At 42.9% G+C, this 23,521-nt stretch overlaps 1 protein-coding gene across 1 annotated transcript in view; it reads right to left on the bottom strand.

The window, feature by feature from the left end:
• Positions 1-6,873: 6,873 nt before the first annotated feature.
• Positions 6,874-23,521, bottom strand: part of CDC14A (cell division cycle 14A) — a 125,678-nt gene continuing 109,030 nt past the window's right edge. The window contains exon 15 of the mRNA XM_077332869.1: positions 6,874-7,006. Coding sequence (XP_077188984.1) covers positions 6,937-7,006 — 70 coding nt within the window. The 3' untranslated portion in view covers positions 6,874-6,936. The remainder of the gene's footprint in view (positions 7,007-23,521) is intronic.

The raw sequence follows: 23,521 nt of genomic DNA, 5'->3' as shown, positions 1-23,521 counted from the left end.
TAAGGTGATCCCTCAACTGCTATATGGATTGGTTATTTGGGGTTGGAATAATACCCAAATTGAGAGGTTGGGGACTATTCAGTTTTTTCTCCTGCAGAAACTCCTGGCCCTCCCCCAAGGAACCCCTGCCACTCTTGTGAGGGTGGAAGAGGGGATGCCTTCGATAAAGAACCGTGTCCATCTTGCCTTATTGAAATATTCCCAAAGTACACAATTTGTACATGAGAATTCACTTTCTAAATTTTGTTTTAATGAGTTAATAAGAATGGATTTAAAAAAACCAGACTGACTTATCTTAATACCCTTTTGGCACAGTATGATATACCTGATGGTCAATTGTAACAGGGATTGCTATCTATGAATGGGCTTATAGTTGTGATGCTGTGAAAGACAGAATAATTATTTATTTATTTATTTATTTATTTATTATATTTATATACCGCCCTCCCCAAAGGCTCAGGGCGGTTTACAGAAAACAGGAAAAGATACAGATAACATATAAATCAAATGAAATTTTCACCATGGTATGGGAAAATGTAAGAGCCTCTTGTGGCGCAGAGTGGTAAGGCAGCAGACATGCAGTCTGAAAACTCTGCCCATGAGGCTGGGAGTTCGATCCCAGCAGCTGGCTCAAGGTTGACTCAGCCTTCCATCCTTCCGAGGTCGGTAAAATGCTGGGGGGTAAACGGTAATGACTGGGGAAGGCACTGGCAAACCACCCCGTATTGAGTCTGCCATGAAAACGCTAGAGGGCATCACCCCAAGGGTCAGACATGACCCAGTGCTTGCACAGGGGATACCTTTACCTTTATGGGAAAATGTAAAATTTTGATTGCTCAGCATATCTAAATAACATCAGTAGCCCGAAACATAGAATGGCATTTTCTGCCCTACATTTCCAGACCATGCTAACAGCTTATCTGGAAGGTAGATATGCCCAGCGACCAGCTGAATCGAGGCCCTGAGTTTGTGGAGATCCAGTTACAGAAGATGCAATCCATTATGGTCTTCACTGCCCCCTCTATCTGAGTCAAGATTTCAATTCTTGGAAAAGCTTCTTGTGAAGTATAATAAATACCCCAGCCCTAATGCATGTTATTGTCGTATTTAGACCCCTGCATTACCTATATTTGTGAAACATTATTTGATTTGATTTGGTTAAATTTAATGTTATTTTATAATAATGAATTTTAGACTGCTTGTATATTTTTTATAGTTATGTAATGATTGTTGTAAGGTTTGCCATGGCCTTTGGCGACACGCAATAAACTTGAATGGACTCGAGTAGTGAGATGTTCCTGAATCAGTGTTATCAGGTTTACTTCCCTTTTGATGAGAACACCAGAGAGTTGTGATAATCCTTAAGATCTTTGCTTTATTTACAAATACACAAGGATGGCACAAATTGGCACTCTTGCAGCTTGTAGTCAGTCCCCAGGCAGCAGTTTAAACAGTATCCCCAATGCTGGATCTCTAGTTTGATTAACTCTAGCAAAACACTTTGGGTTCTCTTTTGCCCTTCCTGTCCCTGTTCATTCAAGTATCAAGATGCTTTCTCTGCAGCTCTCTAAACTCCTTCGTTCAGCTAAAGGGCTGGAGCCTTCTCTAAGCTCTGATTGGTCTCTCAGTCAAAATAAAAGCAATCTCCCGCTATCTGAAATCATCTTCCTATCAGGAGTTCCCGCTGATGACAACTAACCCAGAATCTACCTTAACAAAGTCGGCCAGCAGCTCCAACTCCTTCCCGGAAAAGATTTAGCTGCCATACCGATATCACTGAAATGATTCACAGCTGCAAATTTCTTTATGGGAATGCAATTAGACAAGTTAACAGGAAAGATTAAACATTTTAAATGTATAAGGTTATTCATCCATCTATTACAACACTATCACCAATTCACACAAATATTGCAATGGTATTTTCCTGTCACCATTTGAGTTTTCTATTTTCCCTCACCATTATTTCAAAAAGACACCAATACCTCTTTACTGAGGGCCATTATCTTGTACTCCAGGTATCCACTTGGTGAAACTTGTGCTGCAGGAGAAGTGCCTTCACCCATGCATGCTGAAACTATCTGGGTTCAGAGTGGGCTGCAGAGCTGCTGCTTCAGAAGTCAGTCCTGGCCCCCACAGAGACAGCATGGGTACAGAATGCTTGAGGTGGCCCAAAACAATGCAATGGTATTCTGGAAAATATGCTTATTTAGGAGCATGTGAGTCTTTAATGCAGATATCAAGTGCCTTGGAAATGATATGTTTCATGACTCCTTGAGCCTAGGACATAGCTCAGAATACTCAAAACAGAGTCCTAGAAGCAACAAGCGCTGGTACCAGATGTCCACCCTATCGTCTTAGGCTCCCAGGATAGCTACATGTCCCAGGGTGCCTAGTGTCCAGATGCTGCTATAGCTGTGTGCAGATTTCCCAGCATGAGAATGAAGCATGGTGCCATTTCCTCACCACCAAGGGAAGAGGGCAACTCTGTCATTCTCCTAATAAGATCATTCGGTGTGCAACATGTTGTTTTCTCCCACTACTTCACAACTTCATTTGCAGCCTGTCTTTTGCACAGAGACTCAAAACAGATTACATCAGTCATGCAGTAACTGTCCATATGAACCAAGTCTATGATCTAGGTAGAATATGGTCCAGAATCCTCTATAATCTATAGTCACTTTGTGCCTGGCTGCAGTGTAGGAGTTATTCTGGAGAAAAATCAGCATAGAGGGGGAAATATCTAAAAAAAACACTTGCTGCCAGGATGTGATGGGGTTAGACGCGAAGGAAATCCAAATCCAATTTTTTTGTTGGCATATAAAAACAGTATTACAGGTAAAGGTGGAATAAGTAGACATAAGAGCAAAATTAAATAAAAAGACAAAGACATACACACACACACACACACACACATATATATATAACCCACAAAGAATTGATAAATATACAACAAATTATCCTTAACAGTCCTGATGTAGTTTAATGGCACCTTGCAAAAATTTGGCTACTGTTTCTGCTATTTCTGTGTTGGAGTTATCAATAAGAAAGGAAACCATAAGATGGTCAGGAAGCCCCTGTGTATTTATCAAAATAAGGCTCAAAAGTTTTCTACGAAGTGTAAAAAGGATAATAGAAGAAAACATTCAAGATAGTTTCGATATTGCTTGTTTGACATGGACAGTATCTATCTGAAAATGACACTTTTTGGAATCTTCCTAGGAGGATTGCTGAAAGTAGAGCATTGCATCTGGCCAGAAAGAAAGCTCTCTGATGGAATTAAAAGATGGTAGGAGTATGGAGCTATTTGGACTACTTTAGGTGAAATCCCCAAATTCAGGGCAGAGCAGGTTTTATTAGCTGTACTGATCAGATTCGGAACCTCATTACGTAAGAGCCTGGATTTTATAGCTTGAAAGGCCTCAAATGCCAGAAGAGAGAATATTGATTCCAAGGCAATTCCTAAAGCCCTAATTTTGGTTTCAATACAAACCAGCTAATTTGAAGAATTAGATTCTTCAAACATTTGAAAAGTGAGACTCGACAGGTCTTAATTACGATGTAGACACAGCCAATATTTAATGGTTAATAGCCACACTTTTGTTTCAATTAAACCTTGGCCAGATTCAAAGCATAAGACTGCATATGGTATCCCAAAGCTTTTCTGCAAAAATAATTGCATCCCAAAGCTTTTCTGCAGAAATTTAGATTGGGTACTTTCTACAGAGCGCTCTAAAGCTCCAATCCATAGTGGTATTCCATATAGCAATTGTGTGATTATTTTTGCATTGAAAACCTCTGTTAAATCTTTATTAAAGAAGAAAAGTATAACAGCCAGAGCAGTAGTTTTAGCCAAGTCAGCTGGTGAACAGTCCAGGATGTGTTGTATTAGAAGTGTATACTAGGTACTTGAAGTGCTTGATGTGCTCTAATTGGTTCCCACTGATTTTCCATATATATGGTTTCCCGGTTCTCAAAAACACAAGGATTTTTGATTTTTCATAATTCAGTTTCAAACTATTATTTGCACAGAATTCTAAGAAACATTTTAGTAAATGTTTCAAATCCACCCTGGAGCAAGATAGTAAAATAGCATAATCAGCATTAAGCAACAAAGGAACATGGGGTTTACTAAGTCTTACTAAGGCTATGGCCATCTACTAATGGAACAGGAGCCAAATAGCTTAGGAAGATATTCAATAAGAAAAGTGGGCTAGAATGCAGCCCTGTTTGACTCCTTTATTAATTGAAGTTTTGGGGGTTAATAGTTTGTTGTTGTTGTTATGTGCGAAGTCGTGTCCGACCCATCGCGACCCCATGGACAATGATCCTCCAGGCCTTCCTGTCCTCTACCATTCCCCGGAGTCCATTTAAGTTTGCACCTACTGCTTCAGTGACTCCATCCATCCACCTCATTCTCTGTCGTCCCCTTCTTCTTTTGCCCTCGATCGCTCCCAACATTAGGCTCTTCTCCAGGGAGTCCTTCCTTCTCATGAGGTGGCCAAAGTATTTGTGAGCATTTAATTTGTCAGCTACTAGAGTGTGTAAAGCTTTTTTTTTTTGAGAAATAGTAGACTTTTATCTATATTCATCCTAGATAGTTTATCCCTGAGGAGATCCCATGGAATGGAATCAAAGACTCCTTTAAGATCAAGGAAAACAGGAAAAACCTTGCTTTTTGGGTATATTTATTTATCAGGTGGGATAAAACCACATAATGATCAAAGGTAGTTTTTCCCTCACGAAGCCCACCTGCTCTGAACCCAGTATCTTCTGCTGTGACAGCCAGTTTGGATAATAGGTGCTTGGCATATAATTTCCCTATTATATATAGAAGACTTATTGGTCTAAAATTCCCCTTCTTATATATGAGGACTATAACAAAGAAAGTAGGGTTGTCAACATCCAGGTGGAAGCCAGAATTACAAGTGATATCCAGACTACAGAGATCAGTTCCCCTTGAGAAAATGGCCACTTTGGGGGTTAGAATCTATGGTATTATATTGCCATTAGGTCCCTTCTTTCCCTCTGTCCAGGCTCCATCCCCAAATTTTTCAATCTAAAGTTTGCAACCCCCAAAAGGCTGACACATTTAGGACCATGTCTGGCTATGTTGCTATACTCAGGGTTTCCAGAATACACAAATACAGTAACAATAAGCACAAAAATAGATATAGTGGTATGGCCTATAAACCAGTCTGGAGTAATAGGTCAAAGGTCAGTCCATGGGTCAGGGTAAGGAGGGTCAAGAGTCCAGTTCCAGGACTGGGGAATAGGAGTAAGATGCAGGGTCTGAATCTCAGGCTGTAGGAGCAAGCACAAGTTATCAGGTACAAGACAGCAAGTCAGGGTAGAGTTCTGCTTGCTTAACACATCAACTTCTCAAAGGTACAACATACAACTTGCTTCCACATCAAGTCTTACTCAGCTTGTTCCTTTTATCTGCCTTCTTTGCTGACATCCCCTGAAGTCCAGGTGTTGCTCCTTACAATTAACTTGCTTCCACATCAAGTCTTACTCAGCTTGTTCCTTTGCTGACTCATCCCCTCAAGTCCAGGTGTTGCTCCTTACAATCACCTTCTGCTTCCTGTGGGTGCACGTATTCACTTGTTTCTCCATCAGCCTGTCTGTCCTGGACTCCATTCCAGGAATTAACACTGATAATTGCTGAGCAATTAGGAGAGCACTTAGTTTTCTTTCTAGAGCTGTCAAGCACTCTCTCCTCCTTCTGCGCTCTGCTGGTTTCCTCTGCTGGAGGAAATGGACATACTGGCCTCCATGGTGTCTCTTTCTTCTAGAACACTGAGCAGCTTGGCAGTGACTGGGAAGCACTCTTCCTTCCTGATGCTCGCCCTGTTTGGTCTTCTGTTGGAACTGACTGCTTATGTGGGGATTCCACCCATACAGGGCCTGTTTCTCCCCATTCCTCCAAGGTGGGTGAGGATGTGGTAGTGGTGGTGATGGCAGCTGGCTGGCATTTAGTGACATGCAACTTAGGATCAGTTCCAGATTTTAGGGAGACCCAAACAGAGATTTCCAGGACCCCTTCAACTACCACAAAGTCCTGTTGCCTGCCACCACACCCATGTGCTTAACCATCTACACACACTTCCTTTCTCTGCCAATTCATAAGCTATTCCACCACATTCTCACAGCTCCCTACATGACCTTTCCACAATGGTGCAGAGTGATGTGTCCATCTGGGAATGGTAGGGATGCCAAACCTTGGCTAGCAATCTCTGGGAGCATAGGTGGTGATGGAGAAGACTATTTGGAATTCAGTTCCTGTTCTCATACAGGAAGTGACATCACAACACTCTTAGAAACAGGAAGTGATTTCTTGTGTTGTTCTCTGCCCCCCCCCCCATTTACCCCACTGACTGAAGGCAAGAGACAGAGAAAACCACTGGAAGGTCTCCTGCCATTACTAGATAAGTAGTGACCCTAGCTACCATAACGGCTACCAGGAACAGTGCTGCTATGACCAGCCTGTCTGCCTTTCCCCGGTAGTGATGTACAGCATGTGCCACCAGGAGTGTAGGTGACAGAGCATATGTAAGAAAGGCCATACGTGAATGGCAGGGAAGGCACACAGGCAGTGGGATGGTGTTAGTGGACCTCGCTAGAAACCCTGGGCCACTGCAGCTACCCCACCTCAGGGTATGCTGATTCCGACCCTGGAACTATAGTAGTTTGCCCTAATTTGCAAACCGCACCTGTATGCCACTTCTATTTCCCACTCACTACAGGAACAGAAGAGCTTGCACTCTTTTGAATCAAGCCATCCTGTACTCGCTTTTCCAGTACCATCTTCTTAGTCAAGCTGAACACAAGAGATTTTTTTCCGATTTACTTTAATTAAATTAAGCATTTCGGTTTTCATACAAATTCCCCCTCTTGTTAACTGTAATTCTTGTGACTCTCGTCGCATCCAGACTCTCATTTTGTAATCCTTGGCAGTGTTCCATTACTCCTTTCAAATTCTATCGCACTTTTCATTCCATTGGCCCTAAGATGAAAGGAAATTAACTCTTTTCATTATTTCCCTCAGCACAAAATGCCCAACTCAAAACACTCTGCTCAAATGTGTTCCTTATGTCTTCCTCCGCACTTCATGTCATGGTAGGGGCCCAGGGAGCAGACAGCTCCCTTAAAGGGCAGGACAGGGAAATCAGCTTAATTGAACAACTTCCCAGACCATTTCTGCACAAGGAATATGTTCCTGGACAGCCTTCAAATGTTGGCAGCTTTTAGAGCCCCTTCCACATGACGTTGCCTGTATCCCAATGCTGTCCAGTTGCTGGGTCGCGATTTGGCCATTTTTAACTTGCAGTTTTGGGAATTGGCAAAACTGGATTTACCACCCTAAATTCCATGTCCCATTGATGAGCAACCAGGGATAAGACCATATGGAGGGGGAAATGTGTGATAGCCTTGGCAGCTTTGTCCCGCCCTCCCTTCTCCATTTCCTGCTCGGAGTATTATATATATATTTAAAAATAATGCAGTCCATGTTGCAGTGCAACCACAAACCTACATTGTCAAAGGTGAAATAAAATCTTCTTTAAAGTGTCCATGGTCCTTTTGGGATCAGGCAAGCAAAGCAGGAAGTGAAAAATGAGCTGGGAAAGAGGGGGTGGGCGAGTGATCTGGCAGCCTTCTCCCAATCATACAGGGGTCTGAGTACCTTGTTCTAAAGCCAAACATTTACACCAAATGTCTTTTTGGACTTCAGTTACCTGTCTAGCCTTCTAACAACTGGGGCAGGCAAAACAGTCCCATTTGCATTTTCTAGAGGTGAGAAATGAGCTGACAAAATGAAGGGGTGGATGATCTAATAGCTTTCTCCTGATCATACAGGGGTCTGGGCACCTTGTTTTAAAGCCAAACATTAGCACAAAATGTATTTTTGGGCTCTAGGAATCATGTGCAGCATCTCAGAAATCCACCCAGAGAGAAATAAAGTAAAAAAAATATATATGAATCCCCCCAAGGGGGGGAATGCTGTATCATTCTGCAGTTTCTCCATAGCAACCGGGCAGTGTTTATTTTTTATTGAAAATGCATCTGTGTTGTGGCATTACCGCATAGCAATGTGGAACTGCCTTTTTTAAAAAGAAATTATTTGGGGGGCTGAAGTGGGGAGAAAGTTTCAGTCCACAAGCTGTGCTGTGATTGGTGGCTTCATGTGCTTGACAAGCCAAGGAGTGAAGGGAGAAGTTTGGCTTGTTAACCTTTGCAGCCTCGTCAGGAGTCAAAAAGGGGCAGAGTGCTGAAAATGCGAGATTTACCATCCTGTGTTTGCAAGCAGGAAGACACTTGCATTTCCATGCAGAAATGGTCCCAATGTTACAATAAATGAAAAATGCTTTTGGATTATTTTTGGATTATTTGGATTAACATTATCAAATCTGCAGACACATAGCATGTGTAACACACACATAAATGTGAAAACTTTTTGCACACCATGTGTGGGGAACATTTCTAAATGTTATATCTTGCATCCTATCCACAGTTCTACTAGTGCAAAAGGAAGGGGGGGTCCCTTATGAACCCAAAAATGGGAACTGGGATTGTGGGATGCACAGTGAAGGGAAATCATTCAAGAGTGCCGGTCTTCCTTCTCATCCCGGCAGAAAAGAAATAGGAACCAATCTATATGACAGTTTTGCTGCAAAAACTGTAATACCTGTATATATATTTATCATTATCGTATATTTAAATTATGGCTATGAAGATGCACATTAGATAATAAATAATACTTGATAGGCCCAGCATGTTATTCTAAGTACTCAACGCATTTCACAAACATTTTCTGAGTAATCCTTACAAAAGAAAATCCTTACACAAATGAAAATAAGTTACTATTCTAATTCCTGTATTGCATCTGATAGTGCCAGCAAGCACCTTTTTTGACATTCATTCAGCAAGTTCATGAAGTGAAATTTGAAACAGAGACTTCCTGTCTTACTTGATTACTTGACCAGAATGACACTGGATAACATTTCTGTCTTCCTTAACAACAGCAGGGGCTCCTTAACAGGCATTCATCTTCTCATTATGCTTAGAAGTATTAGACTGGTTTGAAAAATTCCCCACAGGAAACATTAGTCAATGGTGTCATTTCTCAGTTTAGCTGTTATATTTACTTATATTCTCAGGGGCTGTTTTCCATCTTACAGGATGCAACTGCATTTTAAAACAAAACTGGACCTTTAATGTAGTCAGGACAATACTATGTCACCCTTCATATTATTCCATTAAGCTCTAAAACCATCAACAACAGAGAATAGAATTCAGCCACTTCATTTTTAGGCCTTCTATAAGACCAGCATTTTCAAAGTTTCAAAATCAGTGAATGCTTCCAGAGTGCCTTATTGATTTGGGGTGGAGGGTGGCTGTAGAATAAGTGAAGAAACTGGTTATTATTGTTGTCAGTGTTGGATACAGCTGACCTTACCATATTGATCCATGCTACTCTAACCTTTAGACTACTGTCTAAGTATGCTTTGTGGTGCTGCCCTTGAAGATGATGGAACTTACAGCTATTTCAAAAAGAAGTCAAACATTTGTTGACAATGGCCATCAAACCAGTCACATTAAAGCATTATTAAGCCTATCAACTGTACAGTTTACCAGTTTATTTCTAGGTCTAATTCAGGGTAGGGATGCCAGGCTCCAAGTCAGATCCAGGGATCCCCTGGAATTATAGCTAATCTCCAGGTGATAGATCAGTTCCCCTGGAGAAAATGGCTGCATAGCATTATCCTCCACTGAGGACCCTCCCCAGTCCCACCCACTCCTGGCTCTACTTCCAGAGTTTCCAGGTATTTCCCAACCCAGATCAGGCAAACCTCTTTCAAAGTTACAGTTTGTGCATTTTAGAGCCCCTTATGGTATGGTGCTCACATCCTTGAAACAGTGCCTCTTCCTCTATGAGCACAGGCAAATCATGGGTGTCTTTAAGAGATATTCTCAACCCACACAAGAATGTTCTCTGTCACAGCTCTGTCCCTTTGGCAGTAGCTGGCAAATTATGTGAGAATCATATCATCCTTTCTGCAGGTTTGAAAGAAGTGAGGCACTTTAAGAAGTGAGGCCTCTGGTTAAATTGATGGGACTATTATTGGCTGGCATCCATCTCTGGGCCTTCAGAGTGGATTTCTCTTCAACACTGAAGAAAAACTGAAGATGATTTTGGGAGGTTTTTGAGGTTGAATGGAACAATTAGACAGCTGCCAGTTATAACAGTTTTTGATCCACACAGTCAAAATCTCTGCTGTAATCTATAAAACACCAACTGAAAATTAGACCCAGCATATGACCTTTCTGTGTATGTAAAGCCCAATATCTGGTAGGACAGTTCCACAGTTGCCAGGCTGACCAGGAAGTCCTAACATAGCCAGACAACTTAGATATAAGTGTTAAAGTCTCCCAAAATTAACATCCTAACTCCAGAGTCTGCTTGCTCAGCCAGGCCCCTGTTCATCAAAGTAGACAGTAGACCAAGAGAAGCCCTAACTGTCCCTGGTATGCAATGGAAGCAACACACAATCCCTGGGCACCTGTGGCAAGCATCTTGAAAGATTGCAGCCACTCATCATTCTGTCTTCCACTTCAGAATTAACAAAGAACTGCATAGCTGGTTGGTACTACCTATTTCAGTACAGCAACATGCACGTCATCCAGCCAGGTGTCAAACCGAGATAAACCTGCTAATTTCTGATCAAATCATGAAGCAAACATTTCCCACGCACCTGCATACTTCCTGAATGTTATTCTGTGGCACAGAAGATCTGCGCTTGATTTTATTAAGCAGAGTTCAAAGAATAAATAAAAAGAATTTATGATAAGAATATTTTCTAGCTCATAAAATTCGAGTCCAGTGGCACCTTTAAGACCAACAGGGATTAAATCTTTGTTGTTCTTAAAGGTGCCACTGGACTCAAATTTTGTTGTACTACATACCAACATGGCTATCCACTTGAATTTTTCTAGCTCACAACATTCAACTGTCTTCTGAGTAGATCTACCTCATGCATAGAACTTGGCCCCCCAGTCTGATCTTTTTGAAACTTGGGAGATCTTCTGAGAGGCACCAGCAGCTATGCTGTAAATTTGGTGCCTCTAACTAAAAAAAACAGAGCCCCCCCCTGACCCCTGGATACCACCAGATCGATTCTCCATTGAGAATAATAATCCCCGTGGGGTATAATGGAGTCAGAAAAACAGGATTCCTGAAAAATCCTGAATCCCAATACCATACTGGTATTTCCCAATATTCTATACTGTATTCAGATTCAAGAATATTAAGGAATACTGATATTTTTGATCTCCAAAATGCATAAACCTGAAAGAAATTGCACTCTCTTATAGTTGAGATTTCTCATGAAGGTATTTTGTGCTTGTATTATTTGGCATTCATCACGCTGTGCCCAAATCCAGAAGCTGTTGGCTCATGCTCAGAAGTTTATCACTTTAACCTCCCAAGGTCAACTAAATTGGCCTTTTGTGTAAACCAGCGAGATCGATTTAAAATAGCCACTCCAGAAGCTAGGACTTAGCCTGAAGATCCCTGGGGAATTTTGATTTGTCCATTTTTCAAAACTGCTCTCTTAGTATCTCTTAACATTTATCAGTGCCAGCCACCTGACTATAAAATGCAAACCAGAATGAAATATAAAAATCCATGTTATCAACAGTACTGTTCCTGTTAGTAGAGCATATCTACAGGTGTGATTCCAGGACTATTACTCGCCTTGCTAGGGACCTAGATGTTCAGTGATTCAGCAGAAGAACCACAGCAGAAGCACCACCATCTGTACAAATTGTGATACACCTTGATGCTTCTGAACATTCCCCCCCCCCACTCGAAATCTGAACAAGCTCACTCAAGGCCACTTACAGTAAATATTTTTAACCAGCAGGAGCAGTTCAGTCTAAAAGCAAATGAGAAGGAGAAATAACTGTGTTTGTGAGGTTGCCAACATGGGTCTGAGTCTTTCCATTCCTGTCGGGGAAATCGCTGGCTGTTTAGTCATGGGAAAGCGTTCTCTTTCTGTGCCAAGGAAGCTTTGTTTTGTTTGGAGACAGCTTGAGGCCAGCCTTGTTCGGAAAGATTTGTGGTCAACAAGAGGGCAACAATGACTTCCCCCTTGATGGGAAATTATCTAAAGGAGCATGGCTAAAAGATGGCCAGTTGACTCATGTAAGTGTCTAAAAGAAGCTAATCAGTGACATGGCCGGAGAAAAGAAATCTGGAGAATGTGGCTAAGCAGTGATAAGCAGTTCCTCAAGAGGGGATCCAAAGGGCTAATTTAGGCAGTCCTCTCCCAGGAATGGGTGGAACTTCTTCCCTTTGACAATAGCCTGAACAGAATCTCTTTCTGAAAGTCCCCTTGGCATGTGTCACAGGTGGGAGAAGTAAGTCAAAAGGATAAGTCAGTCATAAGCTCTACTGAATGCATGGGACGAGTAGTCCAGTTTTGAGATCCAGGCTGTGGTATTCCCTGCATAGACACACACATACATCTTACAGACCAAAGAAAAGTGACAAGCTTTGAGGATAGCTGTCCCCATTGAGATCTTTTGTGAAATTAATGTAGTAAAGTGAATGTAGTGGGTTAAATCTCTTAAGAAAGCTGGCATCCCTTTCCCCCTCTCCCCAGAAACCTGATGCATAAGAAAGCTTGATGCCTGTGTTTGCTTCAGCCTGATAAAAATAAAACTTAATTACATGGCATCTGTACAATGCACACCGTGTATCGCCAAGCTCCTGGCAATTAAAGGGGAGTTGTCAGGTTTCAATCAAGTCCTCTGAATTCATGCCTTCAGCTGCCAAAAGGTAAGAGAGGTAGTGAATTGGGCTCATAGTTGTTGGTCTGCTAATAATCGGATTACAACCTGGGAAAACAGTCACATATACAGCCACTTTCTAATAGCACACAAATGATATATTTTTAAATATCTCCTCAAGTGTACATAATTCACTGCCTGAGCAATGGAAAGGGATATGGGAGGTTAACGGGATCTTGGATTGTTCATGGGCTACTTTGAGGGAGTCCATGCCTCCAGGACAGATGGTGAAATGGAGCAGCTGCTGAGGACCAGGGCTCCAAGTGAGGCCCACTGCCTCCCCAGCTACCCACCCATTTGCTTGTGAGTCCTCAAACTACCCACACTCCAAAAAGAAGAAGAAGAAGAAGAAGAAGAAGAAGAAGAAGAAGAAGAAGAAGAAGAAGAAGAAGAAGAAGAAGAAGGAGTCTCAAAGCGGCTTACAGTCACCTTCACTTTCCTCTCCCCACAACAGATACCCTGTGAGATAGGTGAGACTGAGAGAGCCCTGATATCACTGCTTGTTAAGAACAGCTTTATCAGTGTTGTGATGAGCCCAAGGTCACCCAGCTGGCTGCATGTGAGGAGTGCAGAATCGAACCCAGCATACCAGATTAGAAGTCCGCACTCCTAACTACTACACGAAACTGGCTCTCTGCATGCATAACTCAGCACAGCACAACCTGGCAATGAAGAGGAGACTGGAAGGGAGAGTATGGGGGAGTGGCTCCCAGTAACCATTAGTGTCCCGAGTCAAAGTCAAATTTACAACAAACAGGATTACATATATGCATCAAGCACAGTGTGGGGAAAAGTGACTACACCCTGGAAAGACAGTCACAGCCCCAGCTGGTCTCCACGGTCACCACCATGTCTGTTTGCATGAAGCAGCCATATTCTTTTATATGGCCTCAAAATGCACATGTAAAAATATTACTCTGGAATGTGACATCTAGGCCTAAGTGCCACCAGCCCACCAGGAGCAGCAAGGACATGGGAAGGAAAGGTTGTCCCTGCCTTAACTGGCGGCAGCCATACTGCACTAAAGCCATTTTATTTCTTAACTGATGATACGTACACTGCAGGTATGAATGGTCTGCGAGGAGTGGAAATACCCTAGCCTAACAAAAAGAGGAAATGATGCTACTGAAAGGAAGGATATCAAAAACGTTTTGTTTTTTTAAAAAATGGTGTGTGGGGGGGGGGAGGCCACACGATTACAGCCAAGACCGTTTACTTTCACTGCTTGTGTATTTATGATTACAATACTTTCAGAAGTCATTCTTTCAGGGGTTTTCTTTTTTTCTTATGGTTACAGGCTCTGTTGCCAGCGATATGTTATCTTAATAACAAGGCGTCTTGCTGTTGGGCTGTGGCTTAGGACTTTCCTTTAGATAATGCCTGCCCTTTAGATCTACAAAGGTGGATTTGTGGAGCTTATATTCTGCAAGATGCATTGGAGTCCCTGCTTCAGCCTTGATCTGGGAGGCCATCTGGCTCATTTACTTTGAACACCTTCCGCTGAGGCTTTCTCATGCTGGGGTGCAGCTGCTCAAGCTGGCTTGACCTGGTCTAGCATCAAATAGCCAAGCTGGGGAGGTAAATTCATTCCCGACTACTCAGCCTCAGAAAGACCCAGAAAGACCCACAAAGGTAAGGAGTGTCCATCAAAGGCTAAATCATCGCTGCGGGTATACATCTCATGACGTGACCTCATCACACATCCCAAAGGCCTCATGTTCATGGCATGACCATCACAGTTCTTGTGGACAGAGAGTCTATTTTCCCAGGATTTAGCAAAGCAGTGGGAATGTGTTTCTGACTGAAATGAGTGTTAATGCCACACTTTTGTTAACAAAATTTTTAATCAACAGAACAATCCAAAACTGTAGAATATTATAACAATAACAATATTTTAACCCACTGCTCCTTGAGCTATCCTTTTAAAGCATTCTATAAGTGGATTAGAAGAGCCTCTTGTGGCGCAGAGTGGTAAGGCAGCCGTCTGAAAGCTTTGCCCATGAGGCTGGGAGTTCAATCCCAGCAGCCGGCTCAAGGTCGACTCAGCCTTCCATCCTTCCGAGGTCGGTAAAATGAGTACCCAGCTTGCTGGGGGGTAAACGGTAATGACTGGGGAAGGCACTGGCAAACCACCCCGTATTGAGTCTGCCATGAAAACGCTGGAGGGCGTCACCCCAAGGGTCAGACATGACTCGGTGCTTGCACAGGGGAAACCTTTACCTTTTATAAGTGGATTATTTTTTAAATGCCTTAATTTTCTAGTGGGGCAGTTCAAGTGGCAAATGTGGTGAAAGCTTTTCTGATATGTTGAGTAGGGAGGCGGGAATTTCTGGCTTCAGCTGTAGGCAGAACAGCTCTGCTTTACAGGCCCTGCAAGACTGTCAGAAGCCCTGCAGAACCCTCGAGGGAGGATGTTCCACCAGATTGAGGCCATGGCCAAAAAGGTCCTGTACTGGTCCAGGATCATCTGACATCCTTGGGGATGAGGATCTTGAGCAGATTCTGCTCACTTGATCTTAAACTCCTTTGGGGGATGTAAGGGAGGAGGTGGTTCCACAGGTATGAACGTCCCAGACCTTTTAGGGCTTTATAGGTCATAACCGGTTATATATTTATTATCCACCATATTGATATTGTGTATTGTGTTTTACCCCCTTCAAGGATCGCTGCCTTGTTGTGGCAAGGGGGCTTGCGTAGTTCAGTGAAGCTATGAGCTATGCCGTGCAGGGCCACCCAAGACGGACAGGTCATAGCTGAGAGCTCTGACAAAAGGTGATCCACTGGAGAAGGCAATGGCAAACCACTCCAGTATCTTTGCCATGAAAACTCTATGGACAGTTCCAATAGGCATAACGATATGACGCTGGAAGATGAGCCCCTCAGGTCGGAAGGTGTCCAATATGCTACTGGGGATGAGCAGACGGCTAGTACGAGTAGCGCCAGAATGAATGAAGCGGCTGGGCCAAAGCCGAAAGGACGCTCAGTTGTGGAAGTAACTGGTGGCGAAAAGACAGTCCGATGCTGTAAAGATTTTTATTCCATAGGAACCTGGAACGTCAGATCCATGAATCAAGGCAAGCTGGACGTGGTTAAACAAGAAATGAGAAGACTGAACATCGACATTTTAGGAATCAGTGAACTAAAATGGACAGGAATGGGTGAATTTAATTCAGATGACCATCAGGTATACTACTGTGGACAAGAATCTCGCAGAAGAAATGGAGTAGCATTCATAATCAATAAGAGAGTAGGAAAAGCAGTCTTGGGATACAATCCCCAAAATGACAGAATGATCTCAGTTCGAATCCAAGGCAAACCATTCAACATCACAGTGATCCAGGTCTACGCCCCAACCACTGCTGCTGAAGAGGATGAAGTTGATCAGTTCTATGAAGCCCTACAACACCTTCTAGAAGCAACGCCCAAAAATGATGTGCTTATCATCATGGGGGATTGGAATGCTAAAGTAGGAAGCCAAAAGATAACCGGGATAACAGGCAAGTTTGGCCTTGGAGTACAAAATGAAGCAGGGCACAGGCTGGTAGAATTTTGTCAAGAGAATACAATGGTCATAGCAAACACTCTTTTCCAGCAACCCAAGAGACGACTCTACACATGGACATCACCAGACGGTCAACACAGAAATCAGATTGACTATGTGCTCTGCAGCCAAAGATGGAAAAGTTCTATCCAGTCAATAAAAACAAGACCAGGAGCTGATTGTGGTTCAGATCATGAGCTTCTTGTTGCAAAATTTAGGCTTAAATTGAAGAAAGTAGGGAAAAGCACTAGGCCACTCAGGTATGAACTAAATCATATCCCTGACGAATACACAGTGGAGGTGACAAATAGATTTAAGGAATTAGATCTGATAGACAGAGTGCCTGAAGAACTATGGACGGAGGTTCGCAACATTGTACAAGAGGTAGCAACTAAAACCATCCCAAAGAAAAAGAAATGCAAGAAATCAAAATGGCTATCTGAGGAAGCTTTACAAATAGCTAAGGAGAGAAGGGAAGTGAAAGGCAAGGGAGAAAGAGAAAGATACACCCAATTGAATGCAGAATTCCAGGGAAAAGCTAGAAGAGATAAGAATGCCTTCTTAAATGAACAGTGCAAACAAATAGAAGAAAACAATAGAATGGGGAGGACCAGAGATCTTTTCAAGAAAATTGGAGATATGAAGAGAACGTTTCATGCAAAGATGGGTATGATAAGGGACCAAAATGGTAGGGACCTCACAGAAGCAGAAGAGATCAAACAAAGGTGGCAAAATTATACAGAAGAACTATACAAGAGCGAGCTTAACATCCCTGATGACCACAATGGGGTAGTTACTGACCTGGAGCCAGACATCCTGGAATGTGAAGTCAAATGGGCCTTAGGAAGTCTGAGCAACAATAAAGCTAGTGGTAGTGACAGCATTCCAGTTGAACTATTCAAAATCTTAAAGGACGATGCAGTAAAAGTGCTACACTCAATATGCCAGCAAATTTGGAAAACTCAACAATGGCCACAGGATTGGAAAAGGTCAGTTTACATTCCAATCCCAAAGAAGGGCAATGCCAAAGAATGTTCAAACTACCGCACCATCGCACTAATTTCTCATGCTAGCAAAGTTATGCTCAAAATCCTACAAGCTAGGCTCCAGCAATATGTGGACCGAGAACTTCCAGAAGTACAGGCAGGATTTCGAAGAGGCAGAGGAACTAGAGATCAAATTGCCAACATACGCTGGATCATGGAGAAAGCTAGGGAGTACCAGAAGAACGTCTACTTCTGCTTCATTGACTATGCTAAAGCCTTTGATTGTGTGGAGCACAACAAATTGTGGCAAGTTCTTAAAGAGATGGGAATACCAGAGCATCTTATTTGTCTCTTGAGAAATTTATATGCAGGTCAAGAAGCAACAGTGAGAACTGAACATGGAATCACTGACTGGTTCAAAATTGAGAAAGGAGTTCGGCAAGGCTGTATACTGTCGCCTTGCCTATTTAACTTGTATGCAGAGCACATCATGAGAAATGCGGGATTAGAGGAGTCACAAATTGGGATCAAGATTGCAGGGAGAAATATCAACAACCTCAGATATGCAGATGATACCACTCTAATGGCAGAAAGTGAAGAGGAACTAAAGAGCCTGTTGATGCGGGTGAAGGAGGAGAGTGCCAAAGTTGGCTTGAAACTCAACATCAAGAAAACAAAGATCATGGCATCCGGCCCTCTCAATTCCTGGCAAATAGAAGGGGAAGAAATGGAGATAGTGACAGATTTTATTTTCCTGGGCTCCAAGATCACTGCAGATGGGGACTGCAGCAAAGAAATTAAAAGACGCTTGCTCCTGGGGAGGAAAGCTATGGCAAATCTAGACAGCATCCTAAAAAGCAGAGACATCACCCTGCCAACAAAAGTGCGTTTAGTCAAGGCTATGGTCTTCCCAGTTGCAATGTATGGCTGCGAAAGTTGGACCATAAGGAAGGCCGAGCGTCAAAGAATTGAGGCTTTTGAACTCTGGTGCTGGAGAAGACTCTTGCGAGTCCCTTGGACTGCAAGGCGAACAAACCAGTCAGTCCTAGAGGAGATCAGCCCTGACTGCTCTTTAGAAGGCCAGATCCTGAAGATGAAACTCAAATATTTTGGCCACCTCATGAGAAGGAAGGACTCCCTGGAGAAGAGCCTAATGCTGGGAGAGATCGAGGGCAAAAGAAGAAGGGGACGACAGAGAATGAGGTGGATGGATGGAGTCACTGAAGCAGTCGGTGCAAACTTAAATGGACTCCGGGGAATGGTAGAGGACAGGAAGGCCTGGAGGATCATTGTCCATGGGGTCGCGATGGGTCGGACACGACTTCGCACATAACAACAACATTGTGTTTTAATTATGTTTTAATGGGATTTATTGTACTTATGGATTGTGTAAACTGCCGCAAGACATTTGAGAGTATATAAATATGGACAAACAAACCTTGAACTTGATCCAGTCTTCAATCTGGAGCCAGTGCAGCTCAGAGAATACAGGTCAAATGTGTGCTCACCACTGGGTCCCAGTAAGGAACCTCGCCACTGCATTCTTGACAAGTTGTAGTTTCCAGAGCAGTTTCAAAGGCAGCCCTATGTAGAGCAAGTTGCAGTAGTCCACTCTGTGGAATGTTGTATGCATCACTGTGATGCAATTGGTTGTATCAATATTCTTTTGGCGTGATGTTTTACTTGTGCACAAATGTAAGTGTGTGACCATGCAACAATAAAACACCACACATACACAAAATCTCAAAGCAATCCTACAGACGACTGTGACATTTTGGAAGTTATTTCTTAATTTTTGTGTAATGTAGAAAAGGGGGAAAGATGGGAATAATTAAGGGACTTGAGAGCTAAGATGTTTCTGTTTGATGCAGAAATCTCCCTAATCAAAGAGGATTTAAGGAAGAGTGAAATGTGGTACAGAACAGCATTCTGGAACCAGAACACCACAAATCAGAGGAAATCTATTGTTTCCAAACCTGAGCTGGGTTGTGTGTGTGTCCAGTTTCTAATGAGAAAAAAAATCCCTGTGTGTGGAAATCTAGCATGTCTGTCTAGCTGCATCAAACTCCTTGTCTTTGTACAGGGATCCTCTATCTGTGGAGGTGATTCAAACATGGCAACTTGTTCTTTTTCTCATTTACAGATGAATATATAAATTGGCCAGAGAAAGCTTGGGCCATTCAGAAAGCTTTGTTCTCCTCAAAGGGGGGGGGGGTCTTTTAAAAATTGATTTTCACTGACATGTGTACTGACAAGTTTTCAGCACCCTAACACTTGAAGAAAGAAGAGTTGATCTTTATTACCCACATTTCACTACCTTAAGGCGTTTCCAAGTGGGTTACAATCTCCTTCCCTTCTTCCCCCCACAACAGACCTAGAGGTTGGTGGGTCTGAGAGAACCCTGACAGGATTGCTCAGTCAGAACAGCTCTATCAGGGCTGGGACGAGGCCAAGGTCACCCAAATGGCTGCATGTGGAGGAGCGGGGAATCAAACTTGGCTCACCAGATTAGAAGCTGATGCTCCTAACCACTACACCAAGCAGTTCTTTCTAAAGAACAACTGAAATATAATGATAGTTAAAGAATACATATTACTGTGCCTTGGACAGTCTTGTAGGGAATTAACAGGGGAAACACACGTTTTGTATTTGGTGGGGCTGGTACCAGAGAGCTTCCTGAATGCCTTTGTCCTTACATGCCCTTCTGCTCCATCTGAGGTCTACGGCTGTCCCCTGCAGGGGTTGTAGCCCCTAACCTTCTAATCCCACAACCCTTGCAGGAGTCACTCATTTTGCGGGAAGGAAATAGCTTGATCTGGAAATTCAAAGTAAGCATCTTTTTTGACATGGGCCTTTCCTAAAAATTAAAATAAGGTGTCTAGACAAACATTAGTAAGCTGCATTTTTGAAATGAGTAGCTGCTGCTGAGACAATTGCAGCGGGATGTACTTCATAAGTAGCAGCGGCTGTGGAGGGTGCAAAAGGAACAGAGTGTTCAGGTTTTATTATTTCCAGGAAACAGAGATAATTGAAGAAGGAAGCCTTCACATCCCTTATAACCAAGTCCTTGGCAGCGTCCTTTGTTTGTCCATGGCCCAGGGATAGCTTGTCTCCTGCCTCTATACCATATGTAGCTTGATCCATATATAACACAAGAATGATAATGATCATTAGCAGATCTTTCCTGCATTTATCTTTTCCGGGCATTTGAGCTGCCATAGATAAGATCTTGGCAAACATCCAAGGCCCATCGGAATAGCATGCATGCCTGGCCTGATCTAAGATCTGCATTAAAAAGAAATGCTTAGCTAACAATTTCAGTAGTCACAATTGTTGGGCCAGGTAAGAACTTGGTGTACTGCAAGTATAGTTCCACACTGCCAAAGTTACACGAAATATTGTAGTCATTTAACACCAGCCTGCCCTGGCATCTCTCATCTGAAAACAGAACTCATATTTAGAAATAGTTGTGTTTTCTTATTTTTATGAATGTATCTTGCAAACACACAATTTAATCTCTGGGCAGGAGTCATAATCCTGAGAAGATTAGTTAAGGGGGGGGGGAGAAAAGAACGGTGCAGCTAAAGCTAGCCATGCCTAAACTCCTTCAAAACTGATGGAACAAATCAGTCATCAAAGACAATAGTCGGGACAGATTGGAAGACTCCTCACTGCATTAAATACAATTTTCCCTTCCATTTTTTCCTGTAATGTTCCCCCTCCCCCAACAAAACACACACACTCTATATGTGTTTTAGAGTTGCCAAGCCCCCAGTTTCCTGCTGCAGCACGGCTGTCAGTACAATGGCACGATGTCACTTCCAAGGAACGCCTAGTACTATTTAGAAATTAATGGAAATGCTATGGTTTCACCATAGAGCTTCTGACTATTCCTAGGTCCTTTCCGCACAAGTTTAATGTAGCAGGGGTGTGGCAAATTGTAATCGCCACTAATATGCAGTTATGCACGACGTCGTACACAATCTGCCACACTCCTGAAACAGTCCCGCTAAAAGCGCTTCGTTGTAGCGCTTCCAGGGAAATCCCAAAAAGTGGATTCACCCTCTGGAAAGCACTACACTCTTGCAAACAATCTGCAACAGTTTCGAAAAAGTTCGAAACATTGTTGCTGTTTCAGCAAAGTCCCTCCCCCTGGCTCTCTCCTCTGAACTTCCGGCGAAGCGATGGCCAATTTTTTTTCTCGGAGTTAGCGGAGAGCAACGAACTGGCGAGCCTTCATTCACCCAGGGAGGCTTCTCTGGCTGCAGTCCCTCCACAGAGCTGCTTTAAAGCTCCCCTCAAGTCACCAAGCACAACACAGCCCCGTTTGCAGGTTCCCTTTATTTTCGGCCGAAAATCGTGCCCATGCACGGGGGGGGATTTTTTTTCACTCGGGGGAGTGTGACAACGATGAAACGGCAGCTCACGCGCCAGCTGCCAGCTAGATGGGTCTCTACGTTAGGAGGAAGCAAGGAATCAAGGAATCAAGGCATATTCATTGCAATGTGTGTTTTTCTTTTTTTAAAAAACCTGTTCTTAAAGGCAAAGAGGCTTTTCTGGAGCATGGTAACAATCACCCATTGGCTGCTCATTTGATTGATGGCCAGGGGCGGGAAAAAGCACGGAAAAACTGCTTCCTTTCTAGCGATTTTTGCCGAGACCGGAAACCCGTGGGAAACTATTGAAACGCAACTGGATTCCACTACAAAGGCAGGTATGCGTTACGCCGAATTCCATTATTTAAAATTCCGTTTTTTCTTTCCGAAAGCAATTTGCCACATTGAACCTTATGCGGAATGGGCCCTAGAGATGCTTGACATCTGCCACTTCTGGATATCTCTGGAAGTGTCATCACCCTGGCATGAACGTTACCCTCATTTTCACTCATTCCCTGCTGGCATGGCATGGCAAACTTTTACAGCAAAAATTCGGCAGTTAACAGCATCAACCGGGCTATGATGTCACTAAGATACCCTCCAATTTCTAGGGCCATTCTGCACAATGACCAATGTTGCTAAATGTTTGCAGTATGCAGAAATGCTATATTTAATAGTGGAATTTCATCATTCCGCATACCTTCAAGTCTAGCAGAATATTGAAGTCCCAGTAGCAGTTTATTCATTCCCCACAGGTTTCCGGTCTTGCCGGAATCGCAACAAAGGAGGAGATATTTTTCCATGCTTCTTCACGCCCCTGTCCATCAATCAAACAGAAGAGCCAATGAATTGTTGTGTTTGTGCTCCCGAAAAGCCCCTTTCCCTTTAAAAACTGTTTCCCTTTAAAAACCCTAAAACACCAGTAGCAACAAATATTTGTTCGTTCAGTGTCTCAGAAAGACCTTTTTTGCTGGCGTAGGAGCTGGCGCTTACCCGTTTACACGCTCTTCAAGTAAAAAAAAAATGAAACTTCCCCCCGATGGGTGCAATTTCTGGCCGAAATTACAGGCAGGGGGCTGTATTATGCTCGGAAATTTTAAAGACAATTGCAGAAAGGAGCTTGTTTTATTGTTAAGCACTTGTGTGGAGGGACTTCAGCCGAAGAAGCCTCGCTTATTTGTTGCTTTTGCCGGTTTAAGGGGGGGAAATGGTGATTGCATCTCTGGAATCTCAGTTGTCTTTTTGCCAGCTTTGAGTGGGAAACCCCCATTTAATCTCAAGCAGTCACCTGCCATGAGGGAATCGGCCTGTAGAACACTGCCATCTAGCTTTACTCCCTATGACTATTCTTATTTATTTATTTATTTATTTAAGAGCATTCTTATACTGCCAGAGGTAACTTACAAAATAAAAATAATAAAAAATAAACATTAAAATATATTAAACAACAACAACAACAACAAACTACCATAGGCCAAAAAAGTGTACATGAGAGCAAACAGAAAGGTACTGATTGGATTACCATATAGCCTAAGAAAGCAACTGCCTGGGTAGATCAGAGTAAGAGTCCAACTAGAGGCCTAAAGCTCAAAAGTACAACACTGCTGTGATAGCCATCTCCATTTGCCAAGAGAGCTGTACTGACAAGAGTGGTTTTATAAATCTAATAAATCAAATCAAGGGTCCACAAATTCAGTTGCAATGGGGGCCACACCTCCTCCACCCATTCACCCCAGCAATCAGACCATTTCTGCATGAGGAATCTG

Source organism: Paroedura picta, chromosome 4, assembly GCF_049243985.1.
Source record: "Paroedura picta isolate Pp20150507F chromosome 4, Ppicta_v3.0, whole genome shotgun sequence".
Taxonomy (NCBI): domain Eukaryota; kingdom Metazoa; phylum Chordata; class Lepidosauria; order Squamata; family Gekkonidae; genus Paroedura; species Paroedura picta.
Note: the sequence above shows the minus strand (reverse complement) of the source record. Positions and strands in the feature narration are given on the sequence as shown.